This window comes from Hyla sarda, chromosome 3 (assembly GCF_029499605.1).
Source record: "Hyla sarda isolate aHylSar1 chromosome 3, aHylSar1.hap1, whole genome shotgun sequence".
Taxonomy (NCBI): Eukaryota; Metazoa; Chordata; class Amphibia; order Anura; family Hylidae; genus Hyla; species Hyla sarda.
In genome coordinates this window covers 382,400,135-382,422,479 of record NC_079191.1, presented here as the reverse complement: position 1 = coordinate 382,422,479, position 22,345 = coordinate 382,400,135, and the positions used below count along the sequence as shown (strand labels likewise).

The window sequence follows — 22,345 nt, the reverse complement described above, 5'->3', positions numbered from 1 at the left end:
GAGGGATCAACAGGGGGGGTATTAACCTCCAATGACAGAATCTGTTTCACTCGTTAGACGAGCTTCATCTGGCCATGGCGAGATTCTGGCGCCGGAGGTTAATACCCCCCCCCCCCCCCCTGTCGATCCCTCTCCCCAATTGCCTTTTTGTATGTGAGTATTTTGCATTAAAGAAACTTATTGCTGAAGAAGACCGTTGAGTGCCGATTGATTTTCCATATCTCTCCTACATTGGAATATTGTACTTTCACATATCAGTCAGAGCACCCCTACCTTCTTAAATAGACTGTTTTCCTGAATCTTATATCCTGGTCCACCATATCCAGTTGCTCAGCCGAAGCAGTGCCGGACACATTCTCCTTTTTGCTAGATTTGTAAATTACTTCTATAAAAAAAAAATCTTAATCCTTCCAGTACTTATCAGCTATTTCTCCACAGGAAGTTCTTTTATTTTTGAATTTCCTTTCTGACCACAGTGCTCTCTGCTGACACCTCTTTCCATGTCAGGAACTCACCAGAGTAGGAGCAAATCCCCATAGCAAACCTCTCTGCTCTAGATTTTTTTTAATAGAATTAATTTACAAATCTGTTTAACTTTCTGGCAGCAGTTGAATTAAAACAAACTGTTTTCCAGTGGAGTACCCCTTTAAGGCATCTAAATGAGCATGCCATGATTATTTTAGGTATGGGTCTAAAATGAAGAACATCTTCTATATGTCTCTGTATAATAGCAGAGACAATTGGTGGTATAGTATGTATCCATAGTCTGTCATAGGTGCTGGATTACTGCTGTGTACAAGGCTTCCATACAGATGCACTTTAGCATGTCATTGTACATGAGGCCATTGGCTTTGCTCATCTCTGCATCTTATCATCATCACTTATTTGCTTGCTAATAGATATCGATGATTTGAAAAACTGGCAAACTCTTTACCAGTTTCCTGTCAGTTTCTGCGTTCATATCCATCATGATGTGTAGGTCAGTAAGGGCCTACAAACTATAGCTTTTGTAATTTTTGTAGAATGCATTGCCTACACATTCTGCTTTATTTCTATAGATATAAATAAGGCTACGAAGAGCCCGTAAAAGAACAAAGATGAATAAAACCTTCTTAGTTGTCCGTGGTTGAGTTAGATTTTTTTTATTGGCCATGTGACCATTTGTGTTAAGAGAACATACAGTAAATACAGCCTAACCCAAACATGGTGGCTTGGGTATTGGCTGCTTAAAGATTACCTGTCATGATCTTGTTAAATTTTATAATCCTCCCAGGTCACATCATGATAAACCACCTCCTGCCTTTATTTTTTATTAATTTTTTGTTTTCTACCTTGATATTGCTCTGTATTATCAGATTCACAGACTGGAAAGGGGCATTACCCAGCAGGTTGTGGCATCATCTGAAGCCATACAGGGAGAACTTCCTCCATCACACTGCTACACACAGCCCAGAGCAGTTCAGTGTGAGATGAGCCATGATTGGCTAAGACTGCACACACACCCAGCCTCAACACTCCAGACTGCATTTCCTGATTTCGGACTTCTGCTAGGACAGCAGGAGTCCAAAGTCTGTCCAAGAGATATGGAATGTGCTCTGGACAAGTAGGGAGACACATAGTCGCAGCTTTTTTAAACACAAATAAAACATAGAAAACTTAATTTAAAAAAAAAATAACAAAGTACATTAGAATGATTTTTTATTTACCATAAGGAGTGCAACAGCAAAAATGTGTTTTGATGACAGTGCCCATTTAAGGCTCTGGGTGCCTTGATAGATATAGATTATAGTAATGTTTTCACTATAAAGCGAAAAGTTATTTTATTGTTTGCATAGACAAATCAACATTAAAAACAAGATGGATTCCACCTAGAGGGGAATGGAACAAATGGTGACATCCTGTATCCTGAATTATTAGCCTAATAAAACAATAAACCATGAATAAGCAATACTTCTAAGTATGCCAGTTATTCTTCTTGTTTGTGATATATTGTATATACTTTTTGGTGCTACACGATTGGGGTTACACCTTAATAGTTATTAATTTAATCCAAAATGTTGTATGTTTTATTATTTCTTCTTCTCCTTTCCTGGCTGGTTACGACTGCATGTGAACATTGCTACTGCATCTTAGCCCTTTATGTGTCTCTCCCACTTCCCATACATTGTAGAGTATGAGTAAGAGTTTTATAAAAGTCCTGAGGGGAGGCTAAGATGTACAGTAAAAGAAGCAGAAATAATACAAAGTTCAACATTTGTTTAAAAAAGGCTAGTTTGTTTTATTTTTTTCCTCTGCAAAAATCTATAACTGAAAGCCACTTTGTCTTCAATTCTTGAACTCCCTCGCCAAATTAGTGATATAAATAATAATATAATATATGCATGTCACTCCGGTCCCGCTCACAAATACATTGCACTAGTCCCACTTATGAACACATATAAATGTGCGCCCATACAGTTACTTTGTAACATCTCTGTAAAATATACACACCGCTCAAGACACTTACCGTTGCTGCTATACTAAAATATCAGTCATCTTCTCATAGTTCCTTGGCTAAACGGACTTCTAACTATACAGTCCCGCTCCTGGGTCTCTGACAGCGCAACATTGTAATCACAACTGTTTATTTACACAGTCTCTCTTTCAAATTCATTCACTTCCAGCTGCTGACAGTGGATACCACAAATGTGACATCACCGCTGCCTTATATTACATTCCGCAGTATTTTAGCTGTCTTTTTAATATTTATGTGATCCTCATATGCCATATCAACCTATAGGTTTTAATGGTAATTTTTGTTTTACATTGTCTCATTTAATGTAAAGTTTTATTCATGGATTATGACCTTTGACCCGGTTGAAGTTGTTCCCCGGGTCTTTTTAAACTGTGTGTCAAACCCTGTTATTATGCCTGAGGAAGAGTCAGTTACGGGCTCGAAACTTTTTGTTGCATCAATAAATCATCAGCTTTTATACCGGGAGCTGCTGCTATCACATTCTTCCTGGGAGGAGAAGCGCCGATTGGGAAGTCCTTTTTAGATTGGATTTTATCCACATGTCTATTTGCCAAATTAGTTATGACCCTGTCCCATAGTTGTTAATGAATATCTCATAACCAACAAAGACATTTCTATTAAAGAAAACTTTTTGTTTTGATAATTTTAGGGATGTCCCGATACCGATACTAGGATCGGTATTGGGCCGATACCAGGTATCTGTATGGTATCGGGGAATCGTCTAATGTCCCTGATACCAAATCCGATACCTGGTGTAGTGTTTCGCTGCCCCGTCCTCCGGTTCACATCCCTGCTGCATCCCCATTCTCATCACTTCCGCTGCCCTGTTCTGCCATCCGCATTATGGCGTCTTATGGAGGAGCATGTGACATATACATCACTCTACTTCCTCCGTAGCGTTACGCTGGGTGCAGTGGAGTGACATGTATGTCACATGCTCCTCCATAAGACGCCATAATGCGGACGGCAGAACGGGGCAGCGGCAGTGATGAGAACGGGGCTGCAGAGCAGTGACACCGGACAGTGAGCAACTACAATGGGGGGGGGGGGGGGTCCTGCTGGCTACAAAGGGGGACTGCTATCTACAGGGGGTCCTGCTGGCTACAAAGGGGGGCTGCTGGCTACAAAAGGGGACTCCTGTCTACAGGGGAGTCCTGCTGGCTACAAAGGGGGATTGCTATCTACAGGGGGATCCTGCTTGCTACAAAGGGGGACTGCTATCTACAGGGGGGGGGGTCCTGCTGGCTACAAAGGGGGGCTTCTGTCTACAGGTGGGAGTCCTGTTGGCTACAAGTGGGGGGGGGTCCTGCTGTCTACGGGGGGGGGGGGGCCCTGGGGGGGTGCCCTGATGTCTAATGTCTGCAGCTATCTATACTACCTACAAGGGGATACTAACTACTATTAAAGGCAATTTTACAGCAGAGTCACCAGCATTAACTATAATTTATAGGTAGGTGGTGCAGGTGACCTGGTTTCTACCGCTGCTTACCATGTGATCATCAGTGCAATCGCTCAGGAGACATCGGTCTAACCGCCATTGCAAATTCCCTATTCTGCACAATGGAGAAGAGAGAAATCTTGGCTCATACTACAGCAGCCACCTCCATTGCACACAACAAGGAACCCATATATCAACACGGTAAGCAGCACCAGAAACCGGGTCTCCCTGGTGTCAAATTCCCCTTGGTATCGGTGAGTACTAAAATTAAAGTATCGGTACTCGTACTCTGTCTTAAAAAAATGGTATCGGGACATCCCTAGTTAATGTTATCTGCAGCAAATGGCCACTTTTAGTTTCACCTTTTTTTTTTTTTTTTTTTATGCCTTAAAATATTATTCACGAAATTTACCTCACATCCTCCTTCTCCGTGTGGCCCTGAAAACCAAAGCCATTTAAAAGAAAGACATGAAAAAATTGGTGCAGTTTGTCAATTTCCAAGATTAGGCCCTTAATCTGAATGCAGTTTCCAAGGCAAGACATTATATCGCAAATCAAAAGATGGCTGTCTCTTTTTTTAATAGGAAACATAAAGATATGTCAGTCAGAATTCACTTGCAAATCTCTGAATTTGTGCGAGTACCTACACATCCATTACTTTTGAGTTTTACCAGCAAGGAAAATAGTTTAAAAGCATATCTCAGGATACATTTGAATAATTCAATGAGTATAGCGTACTTTGGGTTGAGAAATGTTCCTGCTTACACTGCAAATACATTTGTCCTCAAACCATTTTCACTCTACAAGAATATATAGAAAATGTGCTTGTCAGATGCAGCATTTACACTTGTTTCTTGAAAATGTAAGCATTATTCTGTATTCATCACCATTTCTCTTAAAAATGCACACCTTTTAACAAAAACATCTCATTCCGGCAAGAAGGATGTACAGGTTCAAAATCTTATGACCTATACAAACAGCCTGTAACTTCAAGGGTTAAAGTGTGTACCTAAACCTTCACACGCATAAATTGTAACATGCACTAAATTGCCAGCCGAAGGCATCTGAACCTGCCCTTGAGCAGTGCATAGGTTGGGTTTTGCGCATTAACAGCGGTTACAGCATTTAAAGGTCCAAATAATGTGTGCAACAGGTTCCCCATGACTGGCATCTCCACAATGCGAACATGGGGTGCCAATCAGCTAATATTATACTATAAGCAATCCTGTGATTGCTTAAAATAGTCCCTTATTGGCAATATACACACACACAAACACCCCTATTTTTCAAATAAAAAATGTGAAGGAAATAAAAAAATCTATTTGGTATTGCCACACGGATTGTCAAATCTCATAAACATGTTTAGAATGCTGCACACATTGAACAGCGTGAATGAAAAATAAAATTCCAAACACATGCAATTGATAATCTAAATAATAATGCAAATAAAAGGTAAGGATCACAACACAAAAATAAGCTCTCACACAGTTCTATAGACAGAACAATTTTAATGTTAAATAATACAAAGGGTTGTGGGTGACTCACACTATATAATACAATGTATACCGAGGTCGCTTTGTTGCATGATACTCATCGTGCTAAAAAACAAACAGAATTTACACGACTGGATACAGCCCTCTAAGTATGCATATACTACTTGATGTACTACTGAAATTAAAATAAATAACTGATATTGCTAGTTTTACTTAAAATATTTATTAAACTATTAATTGAAAGTCACGTCTATAGCAGGGCCCTTGCCACAGACGAGATACATACATATGAATTAGCATTAAATGATAAGAGTAAAAAGATTATAAAAATCAGTATTAAGTCCAATGAAAGACCACCTGAATAAAAAATGTATATATAGTCACTCGTTGGATACAGTCTATGATGTAATCAGATAGGTAGGTGAAACATATGAGACAGTTGGTGCGCTACACCACTCACTACCCAACAGCCGGTGCAGTGCCATGGATTGTAATTTGCCATAGATTGTGATGGAGTGACTCAGCAGTTTTCCCTGCTCGAGCGCTCCGCCTCCATCACATTCTATAGGCTGACACTCGCACACCCCCCCAACCATTGGTTACTGCAGGGGCTGGGGGGGGGGGGGGGTGCGAGTGTCACGTGACATATTTAATACTCACACATCACAGCTCACTGGAATTACAATCCACGGCACTGCACCAGCAAATAGAGTGAGGTCCCGCAACTTTCAGAGAGGATATGTGATTTGGGTAGCAGTGCAGCGATGTAAAGAGACGTTCTTCCTAATGCGGGGAGTGGTGGCATCCTAGTGCTGAGGATTGCGCGTGTGGTACAGTGGTACCTAAAGTAGATGAGGTTCCAGCAGTTGGGAGTGGAACTTTTTTTTTTTGGGGGGGGGTGGTTGGTGAATATATCTGAAAGTTCATATGCAGGGAGGCGTGGTGAGATGCCGAAGAATATGGCCACACATTGAGAGAGCTCCCCCTCCCTGAAGCCGCTACACAAGCAATTTCAGCAAGTGACCAAGCACCCATGGGGAGAACTCTCAAATGCTGCCAGAAGTACTCACCTGCTTTCTGACCTGCTTCTACACCCCCTGGAGGCATCCTTTGCTTCCTAAAGCCGGCCCCGTCATCTCCCGCCAGTTGTGTCGCTGCCATTGCAGGCCCAGGGCCTCCGTTCCCGCTCCTTGGACTGGCGGACTGCACAGCTCCTGCTTCCACTCACCTCTGTGGACCCTGCTGCTCCGCTGTGTGCTGCATGGCCACATCTCCTGGCTGCTCTCTGGACATGTGCCTGGAGGCCTCCACAGTGCCCGACTTGTGGTGAGTGGATCTACTGTCTTGCTGCCGGGAAGGGTCTCCTCCTCTACTCCTCCTCTCGGTCTCCTGTTCCCCCCCACGGGTGGAGAGGCACCATCTTGGGCTGCAGTTGTGTGTGGGTCCTCATTTCCCTCCACTGCTCCTCATACGCCCTCTGCTGGCTGCACTGCACTCCCCTACACCATCCCATACTAAGTATTCTTAGTTCTTGCCTATCTGTCTGCCCTAATTATCTACATCAACTATTATTATGATCTATATCTAGACATAAATGTAACATCCATTGGACAATTGTCCACATCTGTATTATTGACTTTTTACCAGATTTTTCACCTGATGTGTACCTACCTTTTGAGGCTATTACGATCTTTGACCTTTTAAATTATGGTTATATTCATGTTTTTCATTTTAACATTTTGTGTATTTTATTTTATATTTCGTTCCATCGTATTTTATATTATTAGAATGTACATATAATGTATATCCATTACAACACTCTATTATATCAACATTTTATTATATTAATATTCCATGTAACATACTCTTCAACATTGATATGGCTAGTTCTAGATAATGCTATTAATGTTATTAATGTATTCCAAAAATTTATTAATCATGCTCTCAATTAGGGATGAGCAAATCGGATGTAACGAATCTGAATTTGTTACGAATTTCAGGAAAAATTTGATTCTCAACAAATGCGAATATTGCCACGATTCTTCCTTAAACTCCATTTAGTGCGGTCCAGGCTCCATGGCATCTAAAATGGTGGATACACATGAGAGGACATGGGGCAAGGAATCCTGGGAAGGCGGGAACAAGGGTAGGTGGGATGACCCGGAATCACATGCAGGATGCAGCCTATCAGCAGCCAGTCACACCTGTGTCACAGCCCTGTATAATCGGCAGCCATATTGCTGCGAGTCACTTTAGCCTTTCACTACAGAGAGATAGATAGGGACAGACATCGCTGTGTGCACAGAAAAGCTTTTTCCAGCAGCGATTCACCTCCTAGTCAAGTCAGCTCTGTTGCACAGAGAGAGGGAAAGGGGGCAGTGTGTGCTTCATAGAGAAGCATTCTTACTGAAGCGATTTACCTCCCAGTCACTGTCACAGAAGCACAGTAGTGATTCAGCTCAAGTGATTCAGCTCAAGCACAAATCCTGCCTAGAAGCACTGATAGGGAAGGGAGTGAGATTGAGAGTGCAATTTGGGGTGTAGTACACAGTGACTGTGTGCTGCAGCACTCGTGTGTGTACTGCTGGTGTTGTGCACAAATACTTTAAGTGTACTGTATCGCATTTTTCTGCCTTCATAAGTGCATACCACATACGTACATCTAATTGCTGTACTATTTTGTTCCTGGTAAAGTCTTAAGGGCCTAGTTACTGTAAAAGGCCAGCCAAAAGTACACACCTGCTGCTGTTCTAGACAAATACTGTTGTAAGCATAGTGAAGTGTATTGTACTCCCCTCATATATGCACTAAGTATGTCAGGCAGAAAAGTGCCAGGACGTGCACAGAGGAGTGAAAGAGGCCTAAATTCATCAGGCGCAGGCAGAGATCGCAGCAGACTAGGGCCGAGTGGCAGCAGGAGTAGCAACGAGAGGCCTGATCTCCCGGTATCAGCTTGCAGTCGTGTCTCGACAAGCAACCCATCTGCTGTCGATTGCTTAACATGCTCATCCACTTCATCATAAGTGACATCTGATACCCCCAGTCAACAGTCGGTGGGTTCCTCAGACACAACCCTCAGTTTGCATGGCCCGGGAGCAGCCTGTCCTCCCATTTACTCTGTCCTATGCTTTTCCCTCCCCTACAGATGTATCTTATGCTGTGGGTTCAGCTCCACTATTCAGTGAGGGTGATCTGATAGAGGACAGTCAGCATCTACTGCCCAACCAAGAAATGGAGGAGACAGCCACTGCTTCCTCCGCTAGGCGGGCAAGTAGTGATAAGGAGAGTGACGTGGGAGGTGGTGTTGCCAGCGTTTAGGGTCCTGAAGCAGACACTGTTGAGGAACCTGAGGGGGACATCAGTGACGTGCAGACACTTGATGATGATGATGAAATCAATTGCAATTGGGAGCCGGGTGCAGAAGGGGCTTCATCATCATCATCAGGAGAAGAGGGTAGCAGGTTGCCCGTGAGGCAGCAGCTGAGCCAGCAAGGTGTTAGCGTGGTTGGCAGTCAGCATGTTGGCTGAAGTGTAAATTCTGGAGCCAAACATGCCTGGGAAAGACCACCTGCTTCGCAGCAGCCTACCTTCCCGGGAGGTAGTGGAATAGGGGTTCCTGGAGAGGGCGGCAGTAGCTGTCAATTAGTCCAGACTTTTGGTGGGAAAATCAGCTTCTCGGCAGTGTGGCAGTTTTTCATCAAGCATCCGGAGGAGGTTAACATAGCCACATGCAAGATGTGTCGGCAGAAGGTGAAGCGTGGCCAGGGTCCCAATGTTGGCACCACGGCCCTGTGTCAACATATGCAGCGTCACCATAAAGCGGCCTGGGAGAACCGTGGCTCCGATGTTGTGGTCAAGCCTGCTGCATCACCCAGTGGCACGCCGCTCCATGTTTCAGCCAGCCAACACTCCACCACCTCAGCTGAAGGGAGCTGTGTGTCATACCCTCCTTCTGTCGCTCCAGATGCTCCTGCTTCTACTTCGAGTCAGTCATTCCGCCAGCAATCCATCGGAGAAGCCATGTCCAAGAGACAACAGTATGCGCCCACTCATCCAACGGCACAGAAGCTGAATGTGCTCCTGTCCAAGTGGTGGACTCTGCACCTTTCAGAGAACTGATGGCTTGTACTGAGCTGAGTCCCAAGCCGTCATTTTTTTTGCAAAGAAGACAGTACCAGCCCTGCACAATTAGGTGGGCCATTCCTTGAGCCTGTTGGTGTGTACCAAAGTCCCCGGCAGCGCTGACATCTGGAGCTGTAACTATGGTCAAGGATAATACATGTCCTTTAGGGCCCAATGGGTGAATGTGGTTCCTGCACAGCCACAGCAGCAACTTGGACAGGTCACGCCACTTCCTACTCCATGCTCTCAGGTCATTGTTCCTGTGACAGTGTGTGCCTCTGCCTCCTCATCCTCCACCGTGTCCTCAGCCTCCACTGCACAGACAAGTCTCAGTGCCCCTTCAGTATACCATGTGTGCAGGGCACGGCGGTGTCACGCTGTTCTTCACATGATTTGCCTTGGCGAACGGAGTCACATAGGGGAGGAACTTCTAAAAGTAATTCATAAAGAAATCGGAGCATGGCTTACTCCATAAAAACTGGAAATGGGAACCATCATGACAATGGGAAGAACATATTGTCTGTGCTGCAACAAGGAAGGCTGAGCCATGCGCCCTGCATGGCACACGTGTTCAATCTGGTTGTCAAGTGGTTTGTGATGTGTTCCCCCATTTGCAAGAAATCCTAATAATCGGAAGGAAAGTTTGCATGCACTTCAGTCACTTGTACACCACAAAGCACACCCTCCTTGAGCTGCAGTGTCAGAAGGGTATCCCCCAACATAGTGTGATTTGCGACGTGTCCACACATTGAAATTCCACCCTCCATATGTTAAACCGAATATACGTACAGAGAAAAGCCATCACCGATTTCTTGATGATCCAAGCGATAGGGGGATTCCCCTGTGTAACTTCAATGTCAACCAGTGGTAGCTCATATGTGATACCTGCCATTTGCTCAGGCCTTTTGAGGAAACCAAAATCGGTCGCCAGGATTACGGGATGAACAACGTAATTCAACTCGTTCATTTTGGAAATGATGGCTGGTCAGGGCACTTGGAGACGTGGCGCCTACATCTCACAGCCACTTGAGCCCTGTGGGGGCTGAACTGGAGGAGGATGGGCACAGTGGAACACCCCCCCCCCCTATCGCTGGTTGAGGATGGGCACAGTGGAACACCGTTTAGGTTTCGCGAAATGGGCGGTTATTCTAGTCATCTGACAAGAGAGGAGGAGCAGGAGCAGCCAGAGGAGCTAGAGGGTTATGAGAAAGGAAAGACAGAGGACCCAGACACACCGTGGCAGTATGCAGTGGAGATGGAGACAGTCCCTCCGAGTCACTTGCACAAGTGGCACAATGGATGCTCAGTTGCTTGCATAGTGACTGCCGAATTGTCACCTTTTGGCAGTGGGATGACTTCTGGCTCTCTACCTTATTGGACCCTCGCTTCCGGCACAAAACATACTAACCTACTAAAGAGACATTCCATGTAGTCAGTTGGCTGATGCCTATCGGCGCCATCGTCCATCCTCGGGAGGCCCTCTGCGCTCACCTTCCACTGCAATGGCTGCTGGGGAGCAGTGGGGTGGCAGGAGCAGTACCTGCTCAATTAGTAGCAGCCTGAGTCTACAGTCACTGCTGATTACCTTTCTTCACCCGCATAGTGAAGCAACTCCTCAGCAGCAGGTAGACCTGGAGCATACCTTGACATGCTCATGCCATGAACACCTTGAAGATCTGCTGGACTTCTGGGCACCCAAACTTGATTTGTGGCTGCAACTAGCAGATGTTGCACTGGAAAAGCTGTCCTGCCTGGCCAGTAGTGTGCCATCAGAGCAGGTGTTTAGTGTGGTGGGCTCCAATCTGTGTCATTCAGCCACCATATGTTCTCTTCATGCTACCGCAATCTCCAAGCTGTGTCATTCAGCCACTATATGGTCTCATGTTGCCGCCACCTCCAGGCTGTGTTATTCAGCCACCATATGTTCTCCTCATGCTGCCTCAAACTCCAGGCTGTGTCATTCAGCCACTTTATGGTCTCCTCATGCTGCTTGTACATTACTTAAAAAATTTTAAGGTAGCACTAGCTACCATAAATCTTCAATTTAAATTTGAAAATTGATTAGTGATTCTAATAGCAATGCTGGTAATCTGCATGTCCTACTGAATAACAGTATTATTTCACTAACATAGCATACTCCCTATGCGTGTTAGGACAAGGCAAAGTGTTCTACATGCCTATTGAGGCTATATGTCTCCTCATGCTTCCGTCACCTCCACGCTTTGTCATTCAGCCACTATATGTTCTCCTCATGCTGCCGCCACCACCACCACGCTGTGTCATTCAGCCACTATATGGTCTCCTCATACTGCCAACACCTCCACGCTGTGTCATTCAGCCACTATATGGTCTCCACATACTGATGCCACCTCCAGGCTCTGTCATTGTGCCGCTCTGCGTCAGTGATTCTAATAGTGATGCCTCTGATCTGCATGTCATACTGAATAACAGTATTATTTCACTAACCCAGCACACACCCTATGCATGTTTCAGCAAGGCAAAATGTTGTACACCCCTATTGAGGCTCTCTGTAGGCCAGGCCGTTTTTAATAGCGATTCGACGGAAATAAATTCGGAACGAACCAAATTTTTTCATAAATTCACTCATCTCTACTCTCAATGCATGCAGGCAACCAAGATTCCATATGCCAGATGCTATAAGTCCAGCAAATGTTTTCTAATCCATGTTTTCACTATGACAGGGACACCTGTTAATCAGAAGCCAAAGACTATATAAACACTCAGATACAATATGGGGACTACTATACACCGCTACTGAGGAAGGGGACCCCCACCTGAAACACGTTTTCTAATTGTATACCCCAATACTTATAGACCACCTGCATATTCACCAACCCTGGAAAAAAAAATTCCACTTGCTACTGCTGGAACCTCACTGCTTAGGTACCACATTACCACGCACGCAATCCTCAGCACTAGCTGCACCCACCACCAACCACTGCTACCAACTACAGCCACTTCCATCACAGCTGGACGCATGTCCGTGACATCCTTCAGCAAGATCAGATAGCGACAAGCAGTACTCTCCGGAGTCGCAGACTAACATTCCTGGCCGGACGTGCCATGCCAATCTGCAAGTCTACCCAGATTGCATATCTCCTCTGAAAGCTCGCTGGACCTCGCTCTATTTGCAGGCTGTTGGGTAGTGAGTGGTGCAGCGCACCAACGGTCTCATATGTTTAACCTACCTATCTGATTACATTATGGACTGTATCCAACGAGTGACTTTATATACAATTTTATTCAGGTGGTCTTTCATTGGACTTAATACTGATTTTTATAATATTTTTACTCTTATCATTTATTGCTAATTCATATGTATGTTTCTCGTCTGTGGCAAGGGCCCTGCTATAGACGTGACTTTCAATTAATAGTTTAATAAATGATTTATTTATTTTAATTTTAGTAGTAAGTAAGTAAGTAGTATATGCATACTTAGAGGGCTGTATCCAGTCGTGTAACTTCTCAATTTGAATGTTATAAGAGGCCAAAATTTTAAGCGCATTTTTTTCTTTTTTGTTAATGTTTTGGTTTTCTAATAAAATAAAGCAATATCAATTGGAAATCATAATCATACTGACCTACAAAATAAAGAGAATATGCCATTTTTTCCCCATAAACTGAACCCCCCATAAGTTTGTAAATGTAGTTTTTTCAGTTTCATCTCAAATATATATATTTTTTTCTCTTTCGTGGTAGACTTTTTGATGAAATTATGTCATTAGAAAGTACATTTGGTCCTATATAAAGCAAGTGTTTATATGGCCATCTAGATAAAACATTAAAATAGTTATGGCTTTAAAAGTGTAAGGAGAAAAAATTAAATAAACGGCTACATGAAAGTTGAGGTACATTTTAATGAGTTAAGCTAGGTGAAACCTAAAACCATGCAGGCAATGATATGTATGCAAAAGGTCAAATTATGGAAAAACTATAATAATTTAACATTCTAAAAAATAATCTAAAGGCAATGATCGACCATGTATAATATGCAGATACAAAAACATATGTAGAAAATATCTAGGACATGTATCTACAAAACACAGTATCAAAACTAAGTAGTGTTTTACAGGAGATCAATGCATTAAAGGTTCCTTTAAAAAACAAAAACATAAAGTGAGACAAGTCACATAGAATAAGGGAAGGGATTGGTTACATAGAACGGCACATAGAACAGAAGGAAGTTACAGAAAAATGGGTAAGGTCACATAATCAGAAAAGACAAAATGAGTATAGTATTAAATTAGAAAACCCAGCGATCAATAGTACGGAGAAAAAATATATGTTGCGGATAGAAAAAAAAGGAAGTGCTCTAGTAAATTAATCTAGGCCAGCTGATGTCTGCCATTAACTCTTTTTAGATTGCGCATTTAATGCCAATTGTGGCATGTAAAAGTTAAAATTACTGTTGCTGGTGGGTTCTAGGGACTAATCAGTACCTCTGCTATGCAGTTTGGTGGTCCCGATCAGCTAAGATGGTGGCCAGAAGGTCTCCTTAGGCAGACTATACAGGTAGAGCACCATTAAAATGTATGGGTGTTATCGCATTGCACAGCACTGAACAGTACAAGCCATCGAAAGATTGATTTTATGAGCCCCTCCCCCCTAATAAAAATATAAATCGCCCCTTTTTCCATTTTCCATATTTAGAAATGTCTGAACTGTTAACATAGTATTTTAATCAAAAAACGCAGGTTGACTGGAGTAAATATAATTAAAAAAAATGTTGGAATTGCTGATTTTTGGTCACTCCATACTTTAGATTTTTTTTTTTTTTTTTTTATAAAAAGTGATAAGCCCTCATACAGCCCTGTATAGCAATAAATAAAAAAGTTATAGGGGTCGGAATAGGGCAGTTTTAAGCAGACTTATTTTATTTTAAAAAATTTACATTTTAAGAGTAGTAAAATAAAACAAAACCTATAGAAGTTGGGTATGGGTGTAATCATATTGACCTACAGAATAAAGATACAGTAAAATGCTTACAATAAAGTGCACTATGTAGAAACAAAAAGTTGCATAAATGTTTTTTTGTTGTTGTTTGTTTTTTTCCTATTTTGGCATAGGTTTTGTGGTAAAATTAGTGAGGTCACTGCAAAGTACAATTGATCTCACATTAAAAAAACTTATATGGCCCTGTAGATGGAACATTTAAAGAAATTTGGCTTTTAAAAGGTGAGGAAGAAAAATGAAAATACAAAAATGACCATTTGTTGTATGCTCAAGGGGTTAAGAGGTGGGGACCAATACTTTTCTGTCCACATAGTGTTCTGTTGATGTGCAGCCAGCAGTTTCTTTCCCTGCATTGTGAAGGGGAATATGGCTAAGGAGGAGGATATTAATTAACTTACACTGAACCAATTACATAAGCAAGATTTGATTTACTTTTGGTTTCTAGATAATTATTTTCAGATTTATTTTCAATAAAAAAAACTTATTTTCCACATGAATGATACTAGATAATTGATAGTTATAGGAATTTTGTGCTTTTTCCTTTGATTAAAATTGCATACCTTTTTATAAAAGCCATAACCCTTTGCCAAAAAACATTTCAGACTCCAGTATAGTGTCCCTTTTAGGAAATAACCGTGTCAGAATCAGACAATTGTATTCATCAGTCATTGTCAGTGGCACTTGAATTATGAGAGAGGCTTGAGTACTGACAATAAGAAATGAGAAGTTATACCTGGCTATTGAGAGCTGACAATGGGATCTGACAAGTGATTGTACCTTGTGATTTCTCTGTCAACTTTTAGTTCTTTTCTGACCCCTTAGCATTCAGGCTCATGATGAATTATTAGAAGCAGAGAATAGCTTTTGTGGGACTACAGACGGAAAGTTTCAGAAGTTTGCTTTTCTTAAGTTAAGTTAAATATAAGGTAAGATTTAGCAGTATATAGAGTGATCTCAATGAAATGTACATATCTTGTTTCAGAAAAATGATAAAAGAGATGGAAGAAAAACAGATATCTGTAAAAGCTGAACTGGAAAAAATGCAACAAGAAGTTGAGTATCAGCGCAAAGAAACAGAATTTGTCCAATTACAAATCCGTAAACAGGAGGAGAGCCTGAAAAGAAGAAGCATGGACATCGAAACCAGACTGAAAGATCTTTTGGCCGAAAAGGAGAAATTTGAAGAAGAAAGGATGCGAGAGCAGCATGAAATAAAACTCCAGAAACAGAAGCAAGAAGAAGAGTCTTTCGCAAAAGTCCAAGAAGAACTCCAGAGACTGCAGGAACTTCATAGTACAGAAAAAGCTGAGAAAATAGAAATTTTCAAAGAACTGGAAAAACTTAAAAAAGAGAAGGATGAGCAATATCTGAAACTAGAGTTAGAAAAAAGAAGGCTGGAAGAGCAAGAGAAGGAACAGTTGAAGCTTGTTTTTCGTCTTGAGGAACAACTTCGAGAAAAACAAGAAATGATCCAACTTCTCAAAAGAGGAGATTTCCTGAGGTTTGAAGAAGAGATTCGGGTTCTTGAGGATGTCAGGGAGGATCTTTTACGAGCTAAGGAAGCTAGGTCTGAAGGAGAAGAAGATCCAGATGAGGTAGAAAAAGCAACAAATAAATATACTACATTTAAGAGAATGCAGGTGGAGAAATTGTCCAATTTAGTGGATGATTTAAGCGAACAGAAAGAGTGCTTAGAAAATGAAATTATGGCGGATCGGGACACACTTGAAAGACTGAACTTTTCGAATGTTGATCACAATAGAGATGATTCTCCTTTAACTCCTGTGGGTGAGGAGCGGGATATGATAAAGCAAACCAAACACAAGCTACATTGTAAGCAGAGGCAACTCCAGTACATAAAGCAGAACCATTTGCCGGCATTGATGGAGGAAAAGCAAAGGGCAGCAGAGGTGCTAGACAGTGGATTGCTTGGGTTAGACAAAACTTTATATCAGATTGAGAAAGAAATTGAAGAAAAGGCTGATCAGCTTGCACAATTTAGAGCAAGTAGCGACCAACTACAACAACTCCAAGAAACATTCGAGTTTACAGCCAATATTGCCCGCCAGGAAGAGAAGGTTAGAAAGAAGGAAAAGGAGATCATTGAGTCAAGAGAAAAACAGCAGAGGGAAGCCTTGGAGCAAGCAGTTGCTAAGTTGGAGCGTAGACATTCAGCACTCCAAAGACACTCTACAATAGATGTAGAAATAGAAGAGCAAAAGAGGAAACTTGCTGCAATGGACAGCAGCCAGGAACAAGCTGGTCTCCAGGCAAGTCTAGAAGCTGAACAAAAAGCTTTGGAGCAAGACAGGGAACGGTAAGCTACTGCACAATCTGCTCTTATAGAGATCAGTTTTTGCCTTTTGGATATATTGCTCACCACTTCTATTGCTGTTGTGTAAAGCTAAGATATATGTTATCTGCACAATTATTCAGCTAATAGCTCTCTCACGATCCCCCACATATACTTTCACACTTGAATGCTGTATTCTTAGTGGAAAAAGGAGAGAATGTTACTGTCTGGCTCCTCTGGCAGCAGATTATCTCCCGAGAATAAGGCTAAGTTCACTCTGCGTAACATTTAGCGCATATTTTAATTTGCATGCAGATTTGCTGTGAAAATGCGCCATAATTTGTGAAACTGTGCCTGCATTTTACAGAATATCATTGTGTAAAATAATATGAACCCAAATTTTTACATTGTGTGGACCAAGCCTAAAAGGATTTGGCATGTTAAAATTCAACAGTCTTTACCACTACAGCAGAGGTTGGGCTAGAGAAAGGTCAGGAGGCCACCATACACATAAAATGATTGGACAATTGCACCCAAATCAGCAGGCTTGGCCATGTATATGTAAGGCTACCTTGGCTTAGCTCTGCTTATTATTAGAAGGGTCCCCCACCAACAAGCTCATCTCTAACTGTTCCTCTGCTGGAATATTTAATAACTTTAATTTATGAGAGAACCTTGTGATAAGTGTTTAATCTCCCTGCACCAACACTGCAGGAAAAATAAAGCATAGCTAAATCCTCCAGGCCAACTCCCCTTACTTAAATCAAACAATCCTCTAAAGCAGTGTTTCTCAAGCGCAGTCCTCAAGACCCCCCAACAGGTCATGTTTTCAGGATTTACTGAACGTGATCTAATTATGGTTAGTGAATCAGGCATCACCACAGTTATATCACATGTGAAAGACTAAGGAAATCCTGAAAACATGACCTATTGGGGGGGGGGGGGGGGGTGTCTTGAGGAGCGTACCTGAGAAACACTCCTCTAAAGCCACCTATAAGTATTTTCCTTAAGCATATATTCTGCTCTCTCCGGGAACGGAGTATGTGGACCCCAGCATGAAGCAGCGGCCGACACACCCCCTCCATATCTTTATGGGTTAGCTGAAGATGGTCAAATGGCTCACCCATAGAGATATATGTAGGGGGTATCACACCCCCGTTCCAAGAGAGAGCTCTGGCCCCGTCATCTAAAACTTATCCCCTATCCTAGTGGTTGCAGGAATTCAAAGTTCCATCACTTTATTTTACCAGAAGTCAACACTGCATCACAAATATAGACTGGATATATGTACATGTATATGCTTTAACCTGACGTTCTGTGTAAAGTACCTGCACACCGGACCTTCTCAGTGCCGTTATTTTCTGCCATAGTTTTGCACCAGACGTTTCACAGTAACATATGGTTTGTGCTGAAATTAAGATATCTTTGATTGTTTTTTTTTTTATTTTACTTTTGAAGCTATCATTGTTTTTGTTTTTGCCATTGTGGTTTATGGATCTTATGCAGATTATCTCAGGAAATCCAGCAACTGAAGCAGAAGATACAAGTGACTGATCCACTTTCAAAAAATCTGTCAGGAGCCCTAGAAGAAAAGCCGTCCCTCGCCAACTCTCCAGCAAGCCCAGTGAAAACTCAGCCGCATTTGCTTCAGCTGACTGATGACAGGTATATAATCATATTTAAATCCTCTTCTAAGTAAGCATGGTAAAACATGGGCACAGCTGTAATAACTACATATTGTGCCTGAATGCTTTTATGGTTTTAGGAAAGAGTATTGTTATTCCAGGTTTACACTCAAATAAAATATTATTGTAGTAAAAAATGTAATTTTCTTAGCTTTTAAAGTATTTATGTGATTATATCTAAATTGCCTGGTGCCGATGCAGTAAGTGGATATTGCTGACAAATATCCCGTTTTGATTACATTTGCTGCTTTAAACACTTTATAAGAGTGTAAATTGCTACTCTTAAATGTAGAAGAAAGCTTGTGTTGCCCTTAAAGCCACAGAAGTGGAATTTACTTCCGAGACTCTCTGATTAACGTATTTACGGTTACCCAGAATCCATGCATATATCGAAGAAGAAGTGCAGAGACGGCTTCAGAATATTAATCTGCCAAGCGAAGACATCAACAGCCTAAGCATGTCCTACTCTTCTGACTCTGGAAAGGTAGGTGTTGTGAAATCCATCAGTTGCCTTACATGTAACATATTGCATATTTTAGGGAACACAGACGCCTCCTACTTTCCAGTTTAGTTTCACCGATAATGTCTGTACAGACATAAAGGTGTATTCAGACCTTAAGCTTTTTTACACCAACATGCCCATTATAAAAAATAATTAATAAATATATAAATAAACCTTTACATACCTCTGCTCCCATGCTGCCTCGGTATAGCTGGTCCCAGTTCACTCCTCTTTCTGTTGCTGGGGGTCCCTACATCACAGTGCCAATTACTGGCTGAGATGGGACACCGCTGTGGTCACTCATGCATTCTTTTCTTTTTTTTTCTGATGCTGGGAGTCATGTGTCATAGTGTCACTGGCCACAACATTTCCCCCCTCAGCCAGTAGTTGGCAGAGCGGCACTGTAATGGTTGAACCCCTATCACTAGTAAGAGAATCATACCGCGACCAGAGAAGCAATACCAAGGCAGCAAAAGGAGGGATGCACAAGTCTCATAGCCTGGGCATGAGTGTGTTAAAAAAAATAAAGAAAGAAATAAACAACCACTTACAGCCAGTGTTAACCCTTTAGGGTGTATTCTCACGTACAATAGCCTGAGCATATTTGATGCACAAGATTTGAAGGTGCAGATTTTATGTTTCAGGTTGTACCAACATCAAATCCTGTGCATAAAGTATGTGTGGGATGCTGTATGTATGAATATAAACAGGGATGTTTTTTAATTTCTTTTGTAGAAATAGTGCCACTTTTATCCATGGCTGGCACTGCATTGTTCTTTTCAGCGGCATGAGCTGGAGAGCCAAATATTACCCATGAACAATTTCTCTGGCAATCTTTAAAAGTAACCTGCAATGATGACACCCTCTTATATAGGATCTCTAAGATGCACTATGGGTTCATCTCTGGACGGTATTACCGCGGGCGGCGATAGATCCACGTGGACTGCATTGCCGTCCCCATAGAGAGCAATACACTCAGAAATGCATTGCCCTCTATGAGGACTGTAATTCAGCCAGCAAGATCTCTGTCGGAAATTCCATCTGGAGTTTTTGCAGTGTGATCCCGGTCTTAAAGAATTAAAAAAATGTTATGTAGTCTGTCTTACAAAAAACATCTATTTGGGCCTCTAAAATAGTGTGTGCACTCCATGTAAAATATTTGTACGTCTTGATATGGCTGACTAAGAGACACATCCCCTGACCACATCCTTGGTACCTTCATAAAACTTGAAGTGGAACAAAAACAAGTTAAAATATGACTATTAAAGCTGTTTTCCTCCGTTCAACTCTCTTTACTAGGACACATTCCTTACAAATTAAAGGGATTATCCTGGAGTAGAATAAAGGATGTGATTTCTTTTTCCCCAGATACTGCCCCGCTATTGTCCATGGTCCGTGTCTGACTTAAAACTTGAGCTGTATGTATTGAGCAGACACAATGCAATGTTTAGGAACAACCCCCCTTTTTATTTTTATTTATTTATTTATTTATTTTTTAAAGCTTTATCAGGAATGTATTGCCTAGATTATTATTTTGTTTGTTCATTATGGCCAGATACTAAAACTTTCTTTTTTACCATACCGTTACTATATTCTTATTGTCATTTTTATGTTAATGTTTTTGTACATGAACAGGCTGAGCTGTTTTTATTTTATTTTTTTACAGCATTTAGTAATATTTGAATAGTCATGTCATACTGCGAGTTGTACTTTTGCAACACGTGGATGCACTCTGGTTGAGAAACATTGGTGTAGAGCAGTGTTTCCCAACTAGGGTGCCTCCAGCTGTGGCCAAACTACAACTCCCAGCATGCCCGGACAGCCAAAGGCTGTCCGGGCATGCTGGGAGTTATAGTTTGGCCACAGCTATGGGCACCCTGGTTGGGAAACACTGGTGTAGAGAGATTTTTCTGCATTCCTTATGGGATGTAAGGGAGAGGGAAACAGCAATTGTTACCAAGCTACAACACAATCTAGACCCAATTCCAGACTCTAGACCCTTTGTGTTTTCCTGTAAAATAATAAAAAGTGTAATAATAAAATATAGAAAAAGATATATAATAAAAAAAATTGAAGATATGAAAAATCCAACTTTAGAAGTGGAAGAAACATGTGGGCATATTATGGGGGAGATTTATCAAAGCCTGTGTAGAGTAAAAGTTGACCAGTTGCCCATAACAACCAATCAGATCGCTTCTTTCATTTTTGAGAGGCCCTTTTAAAAATGAAAGAAGCAATCTAATTGGTTGCTATGGGCAACTGGTCAACTTTTCCGCTGCACAGGTTATGGTAAATCTGCCCCATTGTTTTTGAGCTGTTTAGGGATTTTCTCCTGATACTAATAACGTATTTTGAAGATTCCCATAGCCGTGTATGGAAACCCTGTTGTTTGACCCTTCACTAAAGACACATAGCAATTTATATCCCTGCAGTTTTCTCCAAGAAATCATTATATGCATTTAATTTAATATTCTTCTAACGCTCAACAAAACCATTCCACTCTGTGAAACATGGCGGCTCCCAGAGTGCAACGGTGTAAACAGCATTTACTATTCTCTTTTAGTACCGGTCCGTGTGACTATAATTTAGCAGCGGAACACTATCAAAAGCTCTTGGATCCTTGAAATGCTTTCCTGATGTTGCCCATAGGCTAGCAGGAGCGGACGTGAGATTTATGTTAATGGATTTTATTTTCTGGCCTTAATTGCTCTTAAATTCTGTTACATTTTGCCTCCTGAGAGTCCTATGAGCTGTGTTTGCTTGCTTCATAATAAATGTTATGTGAGGATAGAACTTTTATCTGTGCGAATTGAGCAATTCTGATAAAAATGTTGTGTTAGAGATGCAATTCCCTCGGAAAACTAGAACTTAAAACAAGGGCACATATAAAACTTTTACATTTCATTCAGAAAATGTTTAGACCCTTTCACTTTTTTTTACATGTTGTTATGTTAAAACATGCTGCAAAAATAAAAAAATAAAGCAAATTAATCCCCATGATTCTGCACTCAGTGCCCCATAGTGAGAATGCGAAAACAGATATTTTTTTTGTTGCAAATTCATATAAAAAAATTAAATAAAAAAAAGCAAAAACAAACAAAAATTCTACATGTATATAAGTTTAGTTCTTGCGCCTGCCATTTCTCTGATTTTGAGATGTTTTTGAGAGGTATTTACACCTTGATTGGAGTCACCTGTGGTAAATTCAGCTGATTGGACAGGATTTGGCAAGGCACAGCCCCGTCTATATACCGTATTTTTCGCCGTATAAGACGCACATTTTCTTCCCCAAAACTGGGAGGGGAGAAGTTGGTGGACAGGAT

General features: G+C 41.5%; 1 protein-coding gene across 3 annotated transcripts in view; it reads left to right on the top strand.

Annotated features, from left to right (window-relative positions):
* KIF16B (kinesin family member 16B) overlaps positions 1-22,345 on the top strand; it is a 372,668-nt gene that overhangs the window by 207,085 nt on the left and 143,238 nt on the right. For all 3 annotated transcript variants that reach the window (XM_056567898.1, XM_056567896.1, XM_056567899.1), the window contains 3 exons: positions 15,525-16,859; positions 18,342-18,500; positions 18,896-19,004. In XM_056567898.1, coding sequence (XP_056423873.1) covers positions 15,525-16,859; positions 18,342-18,500; positions 18,896-19,004 — 1,603 coding nt within the window. The remainder of the gene's footprint in view (positions 1-15,524; positions 16,860-18,341; positions 18,501-18,895; positions 19,005-22,345) is intronic.